This window comes from Amblyraja radiata, chromosome 31, assembly GCF_010909765.2.
Source record: "Amblyraja radiata isolate CabotCenter1 chromosome 31, sAmbRad1.1.pri, whole genome shotgun sequence".
Lineage (NCBI taxonomy): Eukaryota > Metazoa > Chordata > Chondrichthyes > Rajiformes > Rajidae > Amblyraja > Amblyraja radiata.
This window is the reverse complement of record NC_045986.1, coordinates 4,712,223-4,731,442: the sequence shown is the minus strand read 5'-3', so window position 1 is coordinate 4,731,442 and position 19,220 is coordinate 4,712,223. Positions and strand designations below refer to the sequence as shown.

Genomic DNA, 19,220 nt, shown 5'->3' with positions numbered 1-19,220 from the left:
GTTACGCACTTACGACAGTATATCGAGGTCACCAAGAGCGTTAGAGGCTCGGAAATCACGATGCTCATCAGTCACAAAAAAACTCATAAGAAGGTTCGGTACAGACCATTTCTAGGTAGCTGAAACAAGTTTTGTGTTGTGCCGGAGTGGACACTGATGTGTTTAAATCTCACTCCACCAGGGCGGCATCAACATCCGCAGCGAGGGCACTGGACGTCCCTTTAGACCAAATTCTCGGGGCTGCAGGATGGTCCAGTGAAGGGACATTTCAACGGTTTTATAATAAACCTGTCCTCACGCCGGAAGTATTTGGGCATGCTATTTTGAGCTGTTTTGTAACTTCCCCCTGGGAGAGAGGGGTCGTTATTGTTTCTTTTGTTTAGTAAAACATGAACATGTATAATTTGAACTATGTTGAATACATTATTTGTTCATCCTGTGTCAACTGAGGCATTGTGTTGTATGGACCTGTATCTACGGCATGAAATCACAGAGCTTTGAAATCTTCACGGAATCACTCACGTGACTCCGAAGTAAAATAGTAAGATTAAACGAGAGTTTACCAGTTTGAAGTTTGATCTTTATTTTATGAGGAGTTACGGTGAGCGATTACGTGCCCACCGCTCCCAGCCCTCATATCACAAAGGTCATCTGGTAGTTCTAATCTTTTGAGTCTTACTATGTTACTTCGACTGTTGTTATCTGTGATTTCACATTGCTGCTTTGAAGATTGACGCCCATGCGGACTGGCGGGGCTTCTTCACGTAATCGCTCACCGTAACTCCTCACAAAATAAAGATCAAACTTCAAACTGGTAAGCTCGTTTAATCTTACTATTTTATGACACTGCTGGCTTTAAGCCATGGGAAGATAGTGAAAAGACTGTAAGCCTTGTATCCTGATGCTGTTAACATAGTTACACAGGGATAATAAAACAGTGGTGAATGTCTCCACCACTAAACCCAAACTGAGATTATTCAATGGATTCATATCTGGAATTTTTACCAAAGAATAAGCATAACACACAAAGGCTCATTAGAATGGCACAGATCCAGTAACTGGATCGGCCAAAGTCAGCATGGATTTATGAACCATGGGGAAATCATGCTTGACTAATCTTCTGGAATGTTTTGAGGATGTAACAAGTAGAATGCATAAGGGAGAGCCAGTGGATGTGGTGTATCTGGACTTTCAAAAAGCCCTTGACAAGGTCCCACACAAGAGATTAGTGTGCAAAATTAGCGCACATGGTATTGGGGGTAGGGTACTGACATGGACAGAGAACTGGTTGGCAGACAGGAAGCAAAGAGTAGGAATTAACGGGTCCTTTTCAGAATGGCAGGCAGTGACTAGTGGGGTGCCACAAGGCTCGGTGCTGGGACTCCAGTTTTTTACGATATATATTAACGATTTAGAAGAAGGAATTAAATGTAACATCTCCAAGTTTGCGGATGACACAAAGCTGGGTGGCAGTGTGAGCTGTGAGGAGGATGCTATGAGGCTGCAAGGTGGCTTGGATAGGTTGAGTGAGTGGGCAGATGCATGGCAGATGCAGTATAATGTGGATAAACGTGAGGTTATCCACTTTGGTGGCAAGAACAAGGCAGCAGATTATTATCTGAATGGTATCAGATTAGGAAAAGGGGAGGCGCAACGAGACCTGGGTGTCCTTGTACATCAGTCACTGAAAGCTACGCATGCAGGTACAGCATGCAGTGAAGAAAGCTAATGGCATGTTGGCATTCATAGCAAGAAAATTTGAGTATAGGAGCAAGGAGGACGTACTGCAGTTGTACAGGGCCCTGGTGAGACCACACCTGGAGTATTGTGTGCAGTTTTGGTCTCCAAATTTGAGGACAGACATTCTTGCTATTGAGGGAGTGCAGCGTAGGTTCACCAGGTTAATTCCCGGGATGGCAGGATTGACATATAATGAAAGAATGGAGCGGCTGGGCTTATATTCACTGGAATTTAGGAGGAGATGGTATCTTAAAGAAAAGAAAATTCTTAAGGGATTGGACGGGCTAGATGCAGGAAAAATGGTGGGGGAGTCTAGATGTTGGCGGAGTCTAGAACCAGGGGTCACAGTTTAAAAATAAGGGATAGGCCATTTCGGAATGAGATGAGAAAAAACTTTTTCACCCAGAGAGTTGGGAATTTGTGGAATTCTCCTGTGCAGAGGGCAGTGGAGGCCAATTCACTGGATGTTTTCAGCAGAGAGTTAGATTTAGCTCTTAGGGCTAACAGAATCAAGGGATATGGGGAGCAAGCAGGAACGGGGTACTGACTTTGAATGATCAGCCATGATGATTTTGGATGGTCAGCAGTGCTGGCTCGGAGGGCCGAAGGGCCTACTCCTGCACCTATTTTCGATTTTTCTTTGACACTTCCTCCCCTCTCCCATTTCCCCATCCATCCTACCTCTTACTGGCCTCCTGGATGTCACAGATGTTGGAGAAGAGGTGGTGGTGCTCCGTCGTGGTCATGGTCTTCTGCAGCTCCTTGGAGTTCTTGAACATATTGATTAGGACATTCAGGCTGTGCTGGTAGGAGAACTCTGACACGATGATCTCGAAGATGGCCTGGAGAGAGAGGGGAACAACCTTGGAGCTTAATACATGGCCCATACTGCACAGCACAGTGTGGGCTCACTTTCTAAATGGCCTTACCTGGAGTGGGAGCAGCAGTGAAAGCAAGCTCATAAATTCAGGGAACAGAATTAGGCCATTAGTTCCATCAAGTCTACCCTGCCATTCAATCATCTATCTTTCCTTCTCAACCCCATTCTCCTGCCCTCTCCCCATAACCCCTGACACCCGTACTAATCAAGTATCTGACAATCTCCGCCTTAAAAATACCCACTGACGTAGCCTCCACAGCTGACTGTGGCAATTAATTCCACAGATTCACCACTCTCTGAAGAAATTCCTCCTCATCTCCTTTTGAAAGGTACGTCCTATTCTGAGGGTAGGGCCTCTGGTCCTAGACTCTCCCACGTACACTGATCACCCTCACACTCCAATTCCTGGGAAACCAATCTTGCTTTCAGCAAAAGTCCCAACACGCGCTGTTCATTCCATAGCAGGAAGAACAGGGCAGTGTTCAGTCACCGTCCATGTTGGACACCCAGGAATGACCCAGAGGACAGCTGCCCTCATTCACCGTGCAGTGCATATGTGACAAAACAGTGAAAGATTGAACCACTGTGCGGCCATGGTGGCACAGCAGTAGAGTTGCTGCCTTACAGCGCTTGCAGCGCCAGAGACCCGGGTTCGATCCCGACTACGGGTGCTGGCTGAACGGAGTTTGTACGTTCTCCCCGTGACCGCATGGGTTTTCTCCGAGATCTTCGGTTTCCTCCAACACGCCAATGATGTACAGGTTTGTAGGTTAATTGGCTTGGTGTATGTGTAAATTGTCCCTAGCGTGTGTAGGATAGTGTTAATGTGCATGGATTGCTGGTCGATGCGGACTCGGTGGGCCGAAAGGCCTGTTTACCGTATAGTAGTGCAGTGAAGGAAGGCTTTCTCCTAGGTGAGTAACGTTTAGAAGGTTTAAAAAGGCCACAGAGGAGCAGCAGCCAGACCAGCAAGTGAGTGGATTGGCTGAGACATCCTAATTAGTTGAGTGGATAGTTGACTTGATGAGATAAAATTAAGTTCAGGTCTTGGGGAGCGGCCTATGTGAGGGGAAGTGCCTTGGTGACGTGAAGTGCGAGTCTTTGGCTCAAGAGTCTTCGGCAAGGAGGCTGAGGCAAGGAGGCTACACTTAAATCGGTTCTGCATGTTTCCGATATTTAAACCTGTGACATACTGCAGTGCAGAAGGAGGCTATCGGCAGCAGAGAAGGGATTAGGTTTCACTCAACTCTGTGTCTCATTCGAAATGTGTAATTTTCTCCACTGAAGTAATGGCAGGCAAGTTGTCACAGTGTCTCTGCTGCAGGATGTGGGAAGTCAGGTACACTGCTGGTGTCTCTGACAACTACACCTGCAGATATTGTGTCCAGGTGCAGCTCCTGAAGGACCGTGTAGGGGAACTGGAGCAGCAGCTGGAAGACCTCAGGACCATCCGGGATAACAAGAGTTTCCTGAATAAAACATACAGTGAGGTTGTCACACCGAGGATACGGGATGAGCGAAGGTGGGAGACAACGAGAAGAAATAAACATGGACTGCAGGAGCCCCTACTGAAGGAGGTACACCCTCTTGGGAGCTGTCTGAGCGGACAACATGACAAGCTTGAGTGGCAGCCATGGCTGTAACTCCAACCCTGGTGCTGAGGCTCAACGGGGAAGAGTGACGTCAGGCAGAGCTGTATTGGTGGGGAACTCAACAGTCAGAGGTGCGGACAGGAGATTCTGCGGCAGCAGGCGAGACTCCAGGATGGTGTGTTGCCTCCCTGGTGCCAGGGTCCAGGATGTCATGGACCGCCTGCACAGCATCCTCAACAGTGAGGGGGAGCAGCCGGAGGTTGTTGTGCATGTTGGCATGAATGATATAGGTTGGAAGAGGATGGAGGTTCTGCAACAAGAGGTTATGGAATTGGGTAGAAGATTGAAAAGCAGGACCTGCAGGGTCGTGATCTCAGGATCGCTTCCTGTACCTCGTGCCAGTGAAGGTAAGAACAGGAAGATAGGGGAAATGAATGTGTGGCTGAGGAGTTGGTGCAGCGGGCAGGGATTTAGATTTCTGGATCATTGGGATCTATTCTGGGGCAGGGGTGACCTGTATAAAAGGGACGGGTTGCACCTTAACTGTAGGGGGACCAACATCCTAGCAGGCAGGTTTGCTAATGTTACACGGGAGGGTTTAAACTAGATTGGCAGGGGGTGGGATCTCGTGCAGGACAGAGGCATGTGAGAGACTAGAAGTTGGTATGGAGGCCCAAATGCTGGGCCCATTACTGTTTGTCATCTACATCAATGATTTGGATAATAACATGCAGGGCAAGATTAGCAAGTTTGCCGATGATACAAAAGTTAGTTGTTTTGCAGATAGTGAAGATGGTTGTGAAAGATTGCAGCAGAATCTGGATCGATTGGCCAGGAGGGCAGAAGAATGATTGATGGAGTTTAATATAGAGAAGTGTAAGGTGTTGCATTTTGGGACTTCGAACAAGGGCAGGACCTACACAGTAAATGGTAGGCCTCTGGGTAGTGTTGGAGAGCAGAGGGATCTAGGAGTACGGGTGCATGGTTCCTTGAAGGTTGAGTTGCAGGTAGATAAGGTGGTCAAAAAGGTTTTTGGCACTTCATCAGTCAGAGTATTGAGTATAGAAGTTGGGAGGTCATGTTGCGGTTGTATAAGACGTTGGTGAGACCGCATTTAGAATGTTGTGTTCAGTTCTGGACACCATGTTATAGGAAAGATATTGTCAAGCTTGAAAAGGTTCAGACAAGATTTACGTGGATGTTGCCAGGACTAGAGGGTGTGAGCTATAGGGAGAGGTTGAGTAGGCTGGGTCTCTATTCCATGGAGCACAGGAGGATGAGGGGGTATCTTATATAAGTGTGCAAAATCATCAGAGGAATAGATGGGGTAGATGCCAGAGTCTCTTACCCAGGGTTTGGGAATCGAGAACCAGAGGGCATAGGTTCAAAGTGAAGAGGAAAATATTTAATGTGAATCCGAGGGGTAAGGGTGGTGAGTTTATGGAACAAGCTGCCAGAGAAGGTACTTGAGGCTGGGTCTATCCCATCGTTTAAGTAACAACTAGACAGGTACATGGTTAGTGTTCAAGAAGGAACTGCAGATGCTGGAAAATCGAAGGTACACAAAATTGCTGGAGAAACTCAGCGGGTGCAGCAGCATCTATAGAGCGAAGGAAATAGGCAACGTTTCGGGCCGAAACCCTTCTTCAGACTGATGGGGGGTGGGGGGGAGAAGGAAGGAAAAAGGGGGAGGAGGAGGAGCCCGAGGGCGGGCGGGTGGGAGGGTGGGAGGAGACAGCTAGAGGTACATGGTTAGGACAGGTTTGGAGGGATGCGGACCAAGCGCAGGCCAATGGGACTAGTGTAGCTGGGACATTGTTGGCCAGTGTGGGCAAGTTGGGCCGAAGGGCCTGTTTCCACACTGTATCACTCTATGACTCTGAGTGATGGAATGATATTGCATGGAGGAGTTGTTCACCAGTATCAGCCCCACTAGGAAGGCAGAACACTTTGCTGCAATGTTTAAGGCATGTGAATGTGAAGACAAGGTTTTCTGGGATGTCCCCAGACCTGAGGAGTTCAAACATCAAATAAACTAGAGTATTTCTCAAGGAAAGGGAAGGTCACATGTCCCGGAGTGGACGTGAGAACATGTTTCCACAGGTGAGAATTCAAAATCAGTGGTGGAGATTCCAACAGGACATTTACAGAGAGGGATCACGCAGAGATGGATCAGGAAGGTCATAAGGAATAGTAGAATTAGGCCATTCGGCCCATCAAGTCTACTCTGCCATTTAATCATGGCTGAACTATCTCTCCCTTCTAACCTCACTCTCCTGCCTTCTCACCATATTGCCTCTGAAGGGCTGAGCATGAACGGAATGAGGAAGCAGGCAAGATGGGTTGGTTAAAGAGATGTGGATGATGGGTTTATTAAGAGAGTGTGTGATGGAGTGACAAGCTGGCAAGCCCATTGCTCAAATAGTCTCTGTTACTGCAGGCCCTGGTGGCATTAAATACACCGGGCCTCCTGAAATGGAGCTTGCAGCAGCAACATGTTGCACAATACACCCACAGAAAGGAACTACAAACAGGGGGACTGCAGAGCACTTGCAGGCAACAACATGTGCGGGGCGATTACTCATCAACTTCTGCCCCACAGTTCTGCCACGGGAGACTTCACTCCTACGTTGTAAACCTTGTAAAATCCCAGCCACATGTCACCAAACTATGATTTGGCTTTTATCTTGCTTAGACCAGCACCTTGGGCCAATCCCCTTGACCCAGTGCCGTTGCCCCAATCCCCTCACCTGACCCCCACAGTAAACGCTCACTGATATTGCCCCCTGCCGTGGGCCCAATCCCCTCAATCCCCTCTCCCAGTGCTGTCCTGCTCTCCCCTCCAATGGCGATGCGAGTATCTGACTTTTAGTGGCTCCTTCATCTTTCAGTTGGATCTGCCCCTCCCCCCTCTGTCCTGGCCAACGTCCCCATGTCCCAGCAACACTGGTGCTCACCTCCTGCCTCTTGCGTTCCTCAGTTGACAGTGTATGCAAGATCCCTCGCTCTATGACCTGCAACGGGATGAAGCATTGGTGTTAGTACGTAGTCAGCAGGGTGAGATATACATTGTGCTACTCGCACACAAAGGGTTAAGGAACTCGCAAACATTCTGTACAATATAGTCAGTAATGTTGGCAATGCTGTCAGTAACGTACAGCGCGTCCCTACTGGCGCACAAAGGGTTAAGAAACATGCAAACATGTTGCATCCACCTGCTGCTTTTCACATCAGCACTTTGCAAAGTGGGTCGCAACCTGTAGAACGGCCTTCACAACATTTCTTTTACCAAAATAAATGTAGTCAATTATTTACAATAATAATATTTACGAAACAAACAATACCAACACACCCACCACCATAATACAAGATATACTAAATATTAAATGATTATATTACAATCCTGGTCCCCGGCGCGGTGCCCAGCGGTCGGGAATCCCCCAGGATGCCCGTGGACAGCGCGGGTTGCTCTGAGGGACACGTGGGCGCGGACGTAAACCTGGACGAGGGGCAGGTGGTCAGCTCGGGTGGAGCCGCCTTCGCCACCGTGCAGGGCAACTTCCCGCACAGCAAGATCCCACGACCGGCAAAGACACAAACGGCAGCTGATCGGTGTTTGGTGGTGTGTAAAATGCAGCAACAGCGGGCGATTAGCTGAAGCCCTTTGTTCTAACAACACTGCCCGACACCTACAATCCCTTCAGTTTGCAGAAAGCTTCCAGCTATCCACTGGACATTTACTTATTCCTGAATTTAATGATTCCACTGTTGTCACAATTCCCATCCATCCCGTCACCAGCTCTCCCGACATTCTAATGATCCATGCATGATCCATGCAGCTCCTCTCCGTAACAAGCTAGGATGCACCTTTGGAATATTTTACTCCACAAATTGAGGGAACAGCTTTATGGAACCTTGGTTAGACCTCATTTGGAATATTGCATACAGTTCTGGTCACCCCATTACAGGAAGGATGTGGAGGCATTACAGGAGAGAGTGCAGAGGAAGTTTACCAGAATGTTACCTGGATTAGAGGGTAACAGTTAGGAGAAATATGGTTATTTTCTCTGGAACGTTGGAGGTTCAATCAATCAATCAATCAATCAATCAGTTTTATTCGTCACATTGCACATAAAGTGCAAGTGAAATGAATTTGTCAGCAGCGGTACAATGATAAAGAACACACAAACACAATAAACATTTAGCACAAACATCCACCACAGCATTCATCACTGTGGTGGAAGGCACAGATTGGCCAGTCCTCCTCCATTTTCCCCCGTGGTCGGGACCTCAACCATCCGCAGCCGTTGCTGCGGGCGTCCAGATGATAAAAGGACAAGGGAAAAGTCAAGGTAAGTCCAGGATCAGCTCTTCCCCTCTGGAGACCGTGGCTTCAGGCTGGTGTAGGCCGCAGGCCGGCGGTCGATGATTTAAAGTTCACGCCGCAGCCAGAAGCACGGCAGACGAAGCTCCCCTCCATGGGTGATGGTAAGTCGCCACCACGCCCGCGGTAGAAGTTGGCCGCGGGCCGGCCGATGGAGCTTCTTCTTCCCCCCGGGTCCCCAACGTTAGATCCCGGGCTGCAGATGCCGCGCCAGCTGGAGCTCTGCAGACCGCGGCTTCAGGCTGCTGGCTGCCCGGTCCAGCAAAACGGAGCGCTCCCCTCCGGCGAGCCCCAGCGAGGGCTCGCCCGCTCCACGCTGAGAGTCCGCGCTGCACCCGCCGCTGAAGCCCCAGACGCGTCTCCGGGAAAGGCCGTGCCGATCCTTGCTGTTAGGCCACGGGGGAGGCGACCTGGAAAAAGTTGCCTCTCCGTGGAGGAGGCGACCAAAGCGGTTTCCCCCTCACCCCCCCACACACCACCCCCCCACACACCACCCCCCCACACACCACCCCCCTCACAAGACATACAGAGAAACATTAAAAACATACATTAAACCACACTAAAAAAAACAAAACAAGCAGAAAAACTGACACGCTGCTGACAGGGCGCCGGCTTGCAGCGCCCCCACTGACCTGTTTGAGGGGAGACCTGATAGAAGTATGCAATATTACAAGAGGCATTGACAGGGCATTAGGTCACAACCTTTATCCCCAGGATGCTGAAGCTGGAGGCAGATACAATAGTGGTATTTAAGATGGGCACATGGATATTTTGGGAATGGAAGGACACAACCCACATGCAGGCAGATAAGAGCAGTTTATTTTGGTATCACGTTGGGCAAAGATAGCGTGGGCTGAAGGGCCTGTACCCGTGCTGTGCTGTTAGTTGTTCTATGTAGATGCAAACACCTGCTACGTGGATTTGAGGGAGGAATGTTTTTCAAGACAGGAGGAAAAACCCGCTTGGAGTTTTTAAATAAAATAAATCCCAAAAGGATGTTTAAGACTGGCTGAGGGGGGTGTTGGGACCTTGGGGGCTGAAAGGTGTTGGTGGCTGTGGCATGTTGGCATGTTGGGGGCTGCAGCATGTTTGGAGCTGTGACATGTTGGGGTCTGTGGCATGTACGGGCTGTGGCATGTTGGCATGTTGGGGTCTGTGGTATGTTGGCATGTTGGGGTCTGTGGCATGTTGGCATGTTGGGGTCTGTGGCATGTTGGGGGATGTGACATGTTGGCATGTTGGGGGCTGTGGCATGTTGGGGGCTGTGGCATGTTGGCATGTTGGGGGCTGTGGCATGTTGGGGGATGTGACATGTTGGCATGTTGGGGGCTGTGGCATGTTGGGGGCTGTGGCATGTTGGGGGCTGTGGCATGTTGGCATGTTGGGGGCTGTGGCATGTTGGCTAGTTGGGGGCTGAGGCATGTTGGCATGTTGGGGTCTGTGGTATGTTGGCATGTTGGGGTCTGTGGCATGTTGGGGGATGTGACATGTTGGCATGTTGGGGGCTGTGGCATGTTGGGGGCTGTGGCATGTTGGGGGCTGTGGCATGTTGGCATGTTGGGGGCTGTGGCATGTTGGCTAGTTGGGGGCTGTGGCATGTTGGCATGTTGGCGTGTTGGGGGCTGTGGCATGTTGGGGGCTGTGGCATGTTGGCATGTTGGGGGCTGTGGCATGTTGGCATGTTGGGGTCTGTGGCATGTTGGGGGATGTGACATGTTGGCATGTTGGGGGCTGCAGCATGTTTGGAGCTGTGACATGTTGGGGTCTGTGGCATGTACGGGCTGTGGCATGTTGGCATGTTGGGGTCTGTGGCATGTTGGCTAGTTGGGGGCTGTGGCATGTTGGCATGTTGGCGTGTTGGCGTGTTGGGGGCTGTGGCATGTTGGGGGCTGTGGCATGTTGGCATGTTGGGGGCTGTGGCATGTTGGCATGTTGGGGTCTGTGGTATGTTGGGGTCTGTGGCATGTTGGGGCATGTTGGGGGCTGTGGCGTGTTGGGGGCTGTGGCATGTTGGCATGTTGGGGGCTGTGGCGTGTTGGGGGCTGTGACGTGTTGGGGGCTGTGACGTGTTGGGGGCTGTGACGTGTTGGGGGTTGTGACGTGTTGGGGGCTGTGGCATGTTGGGGGATGTGACATGTTGGCCTGTTGGGGGCTGTGGCATGTTGGGGGCTGTGGCATGTTGGCATGTTGGGGGCTGTGGCGTGTTGGGGGCTGTGGCATGTTGGGAGCTGTGGCATGTTGGCATGTTGGGGCATGTTGGGGGCTGTGGCATGTTGGGGCTATGGCATGTTGGCATGTTGGGGGCTGTGGCATGTTGGGGGCTGTGGCATGTTGGGGGCTGTGACGTGTTGAGGGCTGCTACATGTTGGGGGCTGTGGCATGTTGGCATGTTGGGGCATGTTGGGGGCTGTGACGTGTTGGGGGCTGTGACGTGTTGGGGGATGTGGCGTGTTGGGGGATGTGACATGTTGGGGGATGTGACATGTTGGGGGATGTGACATGTTGGCATGTTGGGGGCTGTGGCATGTTGGGGGCTGTGGCATGTTGGCATGTTGGGGACTGTGACGTGTTGGGGGCTGTGACGTGTTGGGGGCTGTGGCATGTTGGGGGATGTGGCATGTTGGGGGATGTGACATGTTGGGGGATGTGACATGTTGGGGCTGTGGCGTGTTGGGGGATGTGACATGTTGGCATGTTGGGGGCTGTGGCATGTTGGGGGCTGTGGCATGTTGGGGGCTGTGGCATGTTGGGGGATGTGACATGTTGGCATGTTGGGGGCTGTGGCATGTTGGGGGCTGTGGCATGTTGGGGGATGTGACATGTTGGCATGTTGGGGGCTGTGGCATGTTGGGGCCGTGGCATGTTGGGGCCGTGGCATGTTGGGGGCTGTGACGTGTTGGGGCTGCGGCATGTTGGCATGTTGGGGCTGCGGCATGTTGGGGGTTGTGGCATGTTGGCATGTTGGGGGCTGTGGCATGTTGGGGCTGTGGCATGTTGGGGGCTGTGGCATGTTGGGGGCTGTGGCATGTTGGGGCTGTGGCATGTTGGGGGCTGTGGCATGTTGGGGGCTGTGGCATGTTGGGGCTGTGGCATGTTGGGGGCTGTGGCATGTTGGGGCTGTGGCATGTTGGCATGTTGGCACGTCGTGTTGCTCAGCCTCGGCATGGAGCCGGCACGTTTAGACTGGACGTAGCCACAGCTGCATTGTTCACCCACACACAGACAGGAGCTACACACAGGGGGAATGCAGAGCGAGCATTCTCCAGGGCAACGCACCAGATGGCCACACTCACCTGTGGCAACTGGCTCCAGGTCATCTGTGGCGGCCGGTAGTTCTGGACCACGATCTTCTCGTTGGACTCCCGGGATTCCAGATGCTCCGTGTCCTCCAGCAGGTCGTCGTCGGACTCTGGGACCATGCCCAGCCCCCTCTCCCGCACCTCCTGGTACAGCCGCGGGTCTGAGGACAGGAGCCTGCTCAGGAACGAGCTGACCGCTTCATACAGAGTCCCCAGCTCAGTCCCACCAGTCCCCTGGTTGCCCAGGGTTACCTCCGCTCCCTGTAACAAGCCCTCCCAGCTGCCCAGGAGGGAGAGGCGGCGGAGAGCACCCAGGATGGGGTTCTCAGCTGGCTGGCCCTCTGCCATTGCTGATCGATAGCTACCTGGCTCTGACAGATCCACTCCTCTCCCCTCCTGCTCTCTCCCCTCCTGCTCTCTCCCCCTCCTGCTCACTCCCCCTCCTGCTCTCTCCCCCTCCTGCTCTCTCCCCCTCCTGCTCTCTCCCCCTCCTGCTCTCCCCTCCTGCTCTCTCCCCCTCCTGCTCTCTCCCCTCCTGCTCTCCCCTCCTGCTCTCTCCCCCTCCTGCTCACTCCCCCTCCTGCTCTCTCCCCCTCCTGCTCTCTCCCCCTCCTGCTCTCTCCCCGCCTGCTCTCTCCCCTTCCTGCTCTCTCCCCTCCTGCTCTCTCCCCTCCTGCTCTCTCCCCGCCTGCTCTCTCCCCTCCTGCTCTCTCCCCCTCCTGCTCTCTCCCCCTCCTGCTCTCTCCCCCTCCTGCTCTCCCCTCCTGCTCTCTCCCCCTCCTGCTCTCTCCCCCTCCTGCTCTCTCTCCGTCCCACACTAAGGGCCAGTCAGCAAGCTGACAGGGAGGCGGGGAATGTAACAGGTCTTCTCCAGGAGTTTGCTGAACTAATCTGAATTACAAATCAGCTTGTTAAAACCTCCTCACCTCATTGGGCCCAGAGCAGTCAATAACCAAATCCCACAGCCCCCAGCTACTTTGTGATCCTGACATCTTTCTCTGACATACCGGTTTCACAGGCTCATTCTGTGCTGTCGTCTGTTCAAAGTCCCAACGCCGCCAACACTCTTCCTGCTCTCTCGCCCGAGCCCCCGACCCCCCCCCCCCCCTCACTCTCACCGGGGTCACTAGCACACTCCCCTCTTCCTCACCAAACACTCCCTGCCCATGCACCGCACCCCACTCCCCAACACATCCCCTGCTCATTCACACATTCAGACAATGCCGTAGACTGGCACAAAGTGTTGGAGTAACTCAGTGGATCGGGCAGCATCTCTGAAGAAAAAGGATAGGTGACGTTTTGGGTTGGGACCCTTCTTCAGACTCTTCAGTACATGTTTGCTTGTACAGCGAGATATGGATCAACCACATTTGGAATATTGCGTGCAGTTCTGGTCACCCCATTACAGGAAGGATGCAGGGGCTTCAGATGCAGAGGTGGTTTACCGGAATGTTGCTTGGATTAGGGCGATATCAGTTGCAGAAAGTGGTTGGAGAGACTTGAATTGTTTTCTCCAGAACACCAGAGGTTGTGGTGAGAAGAAATATACATATATATATATATACACACACACACACATTTATGAGAGGCATAGATCGTGTCGACAGCTTAGCTTTAAGGTGAGAGGAGCAAAGTTTAAGGAGAAGCCCGGGGCACAAACACACGTCTGGAACACACTGCTGGGGGGTGGTGGTTGAGGCATATATGATAGAGGAATTCAAGCAACTTGTGGAGAGGCAAGTTGATATGCAGGAATTGGAGGGATATAGACTATGCACAAGTGGATAAGAGATGGTCACACAATGAATTGATGGTCACATCATATTTGCAACAGACATTATTGGCCGAGGAGTATGTTCTTCTGCTGTGCTCATGTTCTATGTTTATCTGTGTTTTTGCAGAGAAGTTACACAAGGATGTTGCTTGGACTCGAGGGCTTGAGCTACAGAGAGAGATTGGGTGGCAGGCTGGGACCTCATTCCTTAGAGTGCAGAATGAAGAGGAGTGATCTTGTAGCAAATCTTGAGGGAAATAGATCAGTTCATTGCAGTCTTTTAGCCAGAGTAGGGTAATCAAGAACCTGAGGACATAGATGTATGGTAAGAGGAGAAAGATTTAATAGGAATCCGAGGAGAAATGTTTTCTAGAGGACGATGGGCGTGAGGAACAAGCTGCCAGAGGAGGTAGTTGTGGCAGGTACTATAATAACATTTAAAAGACATTTGGACAGATACATGGATAGGAAAGGTTTAGAGGAATATGGGCCAAATGTGGGCATGTGAGACTAGTGTAGATAGGGAATCTTGATCAGCATGCACGGCATAGACTATATAACTATCTAATTCCAGAGCCCTGGCCCATTCCCGGGTAAACACCGCTCCATTTGAAAATGTAGTTTCCAAAAGCCTTAACGTCCCCCCTTGTCGACCGGTTGGATAGGCTAGAGCTGAAGGGGCACGCTCCCTGCACACCCACACTCACCATCCTTAAAGGAGCTCCGGTTCCGGGTGCCTTTCTTCCGTCCCAGGGTCCGCTGTAGAGGAAGGGGCGTTAAAATAACAAACTCAGCAAAGCATCCAGAATACGGCACAAATCATATAAATACGTTCTATTCCATAGCTCCAGTTCTTGCCTTAAACCACGGGCGATACTTGTTTAATTAAATATCCACCTCGACCTCCCCTTCCCCTCAATAAGGTCGGACAAGGTTAGTCCCCCCTTCCCCACCCTCAGCCGTTCGGCACTGGGGCTGCCCCACCTCATCCCATCTGCACTCCCCCCAGGCACCTGACCCATCAGAAGTCTAGTCCCAGTTTATGAAAATATAATTTAAAACCCAAATGCTGGAGATGTGAAACAAAAGCAGAAAGCCTCAGCAGACCAGGCAGCGATGGTGGAGGTAAATGATGATATGTTGGGGGGAGGGGGAGGTGATGGGAATGTGGGGAGAATGCAATGGATGCCAGCCAGTCAGTGGTGGGCAAGGGACCTGTTACTGTGCTGCATATGTGTGTGACTGCATCAATGTTGGGCTCTGGGTGAAGATGGTGGCAAAGTGAACCTTCCCTCCTGCAAGTCACACACACTGTGGCTGAGACTCCCGCCCAGTGCAATCTCCCCCAGCCCCAGTCACCTGCACCCCCACCCAGTGCCGTGGCCCCCAGCCCCATCACGGGAGCTCCAAGCCCCCCCCCCCCCCCATGGTGCTGCCCAAACTGCACCGATGTCGACCCAATGCCAGCCCCCACATTGATCGCTGACCCCCCCCACCCACCCCCAGTGCCGACCACCCCTGCCAGTGCCGCCCCGTCTCCCAGTGCCTCCCCCCACCACACCCGTCCCCCCCACTCCCACCCCCAGCCCGCGGGTGCTCGGTGCCCACCTTGCTCCTGCCAGGACTCCGTGCGGGCCTCGGTGCCGCCGTCTCTGGCACGGCCACCAGCGTGGGCACGGTCAGTAGCTCCTTGTCGTTGGTGAAGTCGGTGAAGCCGCCGGTGGCCACCTTGTAGGACTGGTTGCGACGGTTACGTTGCAGGGTGGTGCTCGGCTCCTTGCCGTCCATGTAGCAGAGGTCGGAGGGGGGCATGCTGTGGACCTCCCTGCGCCCGCTGTCCCTGCGTCCAGTGGGAGAGCTGCCTCGCTGCCACCTGCTGGGTCTGCTGGTCTCCGCCAGCTTGTTGGGGATCAGCTGCTGGTGGCCCAGCTTCAACGCCGCAGCACTCTCCGTGCTCAGCACCACGCGCGGCACCTCACACAGCGAGGGCATCGAGCTGGCACCGCACAGCCCCAGGTTGTCCAATCCCACACCGTTCGGCGACCGCTGCCCCTCCACGCCAGAGCTGATCTGCAGGTCCGACCCAAGCCTGGGCTCCAGCAGCAGAGCCTGGGCCCTCTCCTCCAGGTCGGTATCTGAGTACCGATGAGACACGGCTCCAGCCCCACGGTGAATCCCCGGCCTCTGTTGCTCGCCAGCCATCGGCTCTCACTCCCTCGCTCAGCTCCTAAACCAGGACACAATCACAATGACAAAGTCACTGCTGCCTCCAATACACAGCCTTTTATCAACAAAACTATTTCATTCCCATCTGCTCCAGCAATCGTGGCAGGTATGTCATCTCGGATACAAAGCTGCTCGTTACTTTAGAGATACAGCACGGAAACAGGCCCTTCGGCCCACCGAGCCCATGCTGACCAGCGATCACCACACAATGACACTATCCTACACACACCAGGGACAACTTACAATCTTTACCAAAGCCAATTAACCTACAAACCTGTAAGTCTTTGGAGTGTGGGAGGAAACCGAAGCACTCGGAGAAAACACAGAGGGTCACAGGGAGAACGTACAAACTCCGTACAGACAGCACCCGTAGTCAGGATTGAACCTGGGTCTCTGACACTGTGAGGCAGCAACTCTACTGCTCATTCTTGAAGGACCCTCCCACAGACAATGTGAACAGCACCCAGCAACACCATGGTCAGGACAGCACATCCCCTCTAACCTCCCACCATGTTCCATCAACTCTTGCCCCAGGTGGCACAGTAGGGCCGCAGGTAGTACACCTGCCTCACATCTCACGGGGTGCACCGACGGTGTGGAGTTTGCATGTTCTCCCAGTAAGTGTATAACTTGGGCCATATGCTCCCATATCCCAACAATGTGCTGCTAGATTAATTAGTTTAGTTTAGAGATACAATGTGGCAACAGACCCTTCGGCCCACCGAGTCCATGCCAACCATCCATCGCCCATTCACACTAGTTCTAAGTTATTCCACTTTCCTATCCACTCCATACACACTAGGGGCATGTTTTATATACAGAGGCCAATTACCCCACACGTCTTTAAGAGTGTGGGAGGAAACCAGAGCACCTGAACAAAAACCACACAGTCACAGGGAGAACGTGCAAATTCCATACAGACAGCACCTGAGATCAGAATCGAACCTGGACCTCTAGCGCTGCAAGGCAGCAACTCTACTAATTAGTATTTATATTTTAGACCTATGCTCCATGGACAAACAGTTTATATTACACATTCCTGTAGCTAAATGGAGAATACATTTAATTGCCAAAGGGAATTGAGGAGGAATGGGACTGAGAGGATTGCAGACAGCATGGTCAAGATGGGCTGAATGGTCTCATTGCAGGCAAGTGACAAGTAATGGGAGTTGCCTTGGCGTCATCGTGTTCACCAAGCACTAAAGCTCAGCTGCTGCTCAACACAGCGTTCCCAAAGCACCAAGCACCGATTCAGGTCTAAAGATTCTTCCATGCTGTTTCTGAATGGCCTGCATCTTCAGACTGAACCCCACATTAGACACTGAGGTTCACCACCAAGGACAGCTGGCCTATAAACCGATTTTCAACAATTCAGCAGCTTGTCAACCAAAGACCACAGTGATGAGGAGATCTATTCGTGGAGGCAGCAAGTACAGCCGAGGCAATACATGACTCCCTCACATCTGTATTCTTCATAGAAAGGAAGACATAGCTGAGATAATAGATGAGGTAAACATTGAGAAAGAGAGGTAGATACAGAATTCTGGAGTAACTCAGCGGGTCATGCAGCATCTCTGGAGAGAAGGAATGGGTGACGTTTCGGGTTGAGACCCTTCTTCAGTCTGAAACGTCACCCATTCCTCCTAGCCTGAGATGCTGCCTGTCCCGCTGGGTTACTCCACCTTTTTGTTTCATGTAACTGTGCTGCCTTCCACAGTTAGATAGCTGACCAACACCACTGTCCAAGGTGGCACCCAGACATGACAGGTCAGCAGAGGGGCACAGTGGTAGAGTTGCTGCCTTACAGCCCCCGGGACCCGGGTTCGATCCTGACTACGGGTGCTGTCTGTACGGAACTTGTACGGTGTTCCAGGTTCCTCCCACACTCCAAAGACATACAGGTTTGTAAGTTAATGGCTTTGGTAAGTTGTAAAATTGTCCCTGGTGTGTAGGATAGGGCTAGTGTACATGCCGATCACTGTTCGGCGTGGACCCGGTGGTCGAAAGGCCTGATTCCACGCTGTATCTCTAAAGTCTGAAGTAAACCAGTTCTGCACAGTGTGAGAGGAAGAGGAATCAGCCTTTGCATGAAACTAGTACCAGACTTGTTCAGCTCTCACCATGAGGTCCCCACCATGAGGATCACGTGGTCTTCACATTAGTCGTCACAACTGAAGCTGACCCAGACGTGCGGTTCCCGGAGGTTGCAGGTAGTGGAAGCGGGTAGGGAGACTGACAAAAACCTCCGGGAACCGCACGGAAACCTTGGGTGGGGCGCAAAGTCTCCAGAGGTTTCCGTTCAGGTTTCCTAAGTGGGACAGGGGCATTACACAACTACTGTGCATAACCACAGCAACAGCATTCCAAAAGCACTTCCCTGACTATAAAGAGGTCTGGGAAACACTGCCTGCATGATGCAAGCCTATCTCTCGATTGTTTGCTGGTGGAGGTTGGCCCTTCCCAGGGATTGAAACGTGAGAATGCTCAGCGTCCTGGTAATCATGGCACAAGATGCAACACGTTTACAGAGCCGGTTTGTTCAGCAGAGTGTAGTTTTGCCTTCACAGTTCCTGTCTTCAAGTGGCACGCAGAGCGAGGGAGGTGTCATCACAGCCCTACCGCCCACCCCAGACTTTGACCCCACATTTCACCATCCAAGCACGTTCCTGGTGACCTGGGTGGGGTTTGCAGGGAAAGTAACAGCTTGGTAAATTCAACCTTGCAGACCACGTCACCACCCAGAGAACGCTTGATGTGCTGTTCCTGTAACACAGTGCCAGATTTTATACAAGGCACGTTCCCACTAAGAAGCAGCAATCAAATATATGTTGGTATTGCCCAATACACCAGGGAGAGACCCGTCTTCCCCAGTGAGCTCCTTACACAGCACTGTGGCATATTTTGTGTGGCCACAACTGGACTGCACGGTGTCGCAGTGGTAGAGTTACTGCCTTACAGCGCCAGGTACCCAGGTTCGATCCTGACTACGGGTGCTCTCTGTATAGAGCTTGTACATTGTCCCTGTGACCTGCGTGGGATTTCTCTGGGATCTCCGGTTTTCTCCCACATTCCAAGACTGACTAATTTGTAGGCTAATTGGCTTGGTATAATTATTAATTCACACCATCCTGCACACACTAAAGTCTGTGTGTGGGGAAAACTTGTCGGCACGGACTCGGTGGGCCGAATAGCCTGTCATATGAAGAAAGACTGGATAGACTCGGCTTGTACTCGCTAGAATTTAGAAGATTGAGGGGGGATCTTATTGAAACTTATAAAATTCTTAAGTGGTTGAACAGGCTAGATGCAGGAAGATTGTTCCCGA

The 19,220-nt window shown here is 51.9% G+C and overlaps 1 protein-coding gene across 2 annotated transcripts in view; it reads right to left on the bottom strand.

The window, feature by feature from the left end:
• The window catches only part of arhgef16 (Rho guanine nucleotide exchange factor 16), a 66,077-nt gene that overhangs the window by 33,166 nt on the left and 13,691 nt on the right, over window positions 1-19,220 (bottom strand). For both annotated transcript variants that reach the window (XM_033048582.1, XM_033048581.1), the window contains 5 exons: window positions 15,278-15,896; window positions 14,377-14,428; window positions 11,890-12,056; window positions 7,170-7,226; window positions 2,422-2,582 (listed from right to left, as the gene is read on the bottom strand). In XM_033048582.1, the coding sequence (XP_032904473.1) occupies window positions 2,422-2,582; window positions 7,170-7,226; window positions 11,890-12,056; window positions 14,377-14,428; window positions 15,278-15,871 (1,031 nt within the window). In that variant the 5' untranslated portion in view covers window positions 15,872-15,896. The remainder of the gene's footprint in view (window positions 1-2,421; window positions 2,583-7,169; window positions 7,227-11,889; window positions 12,057-14,376; window positions 14,429-15,277; window positions 15,897-19,220) is intronic.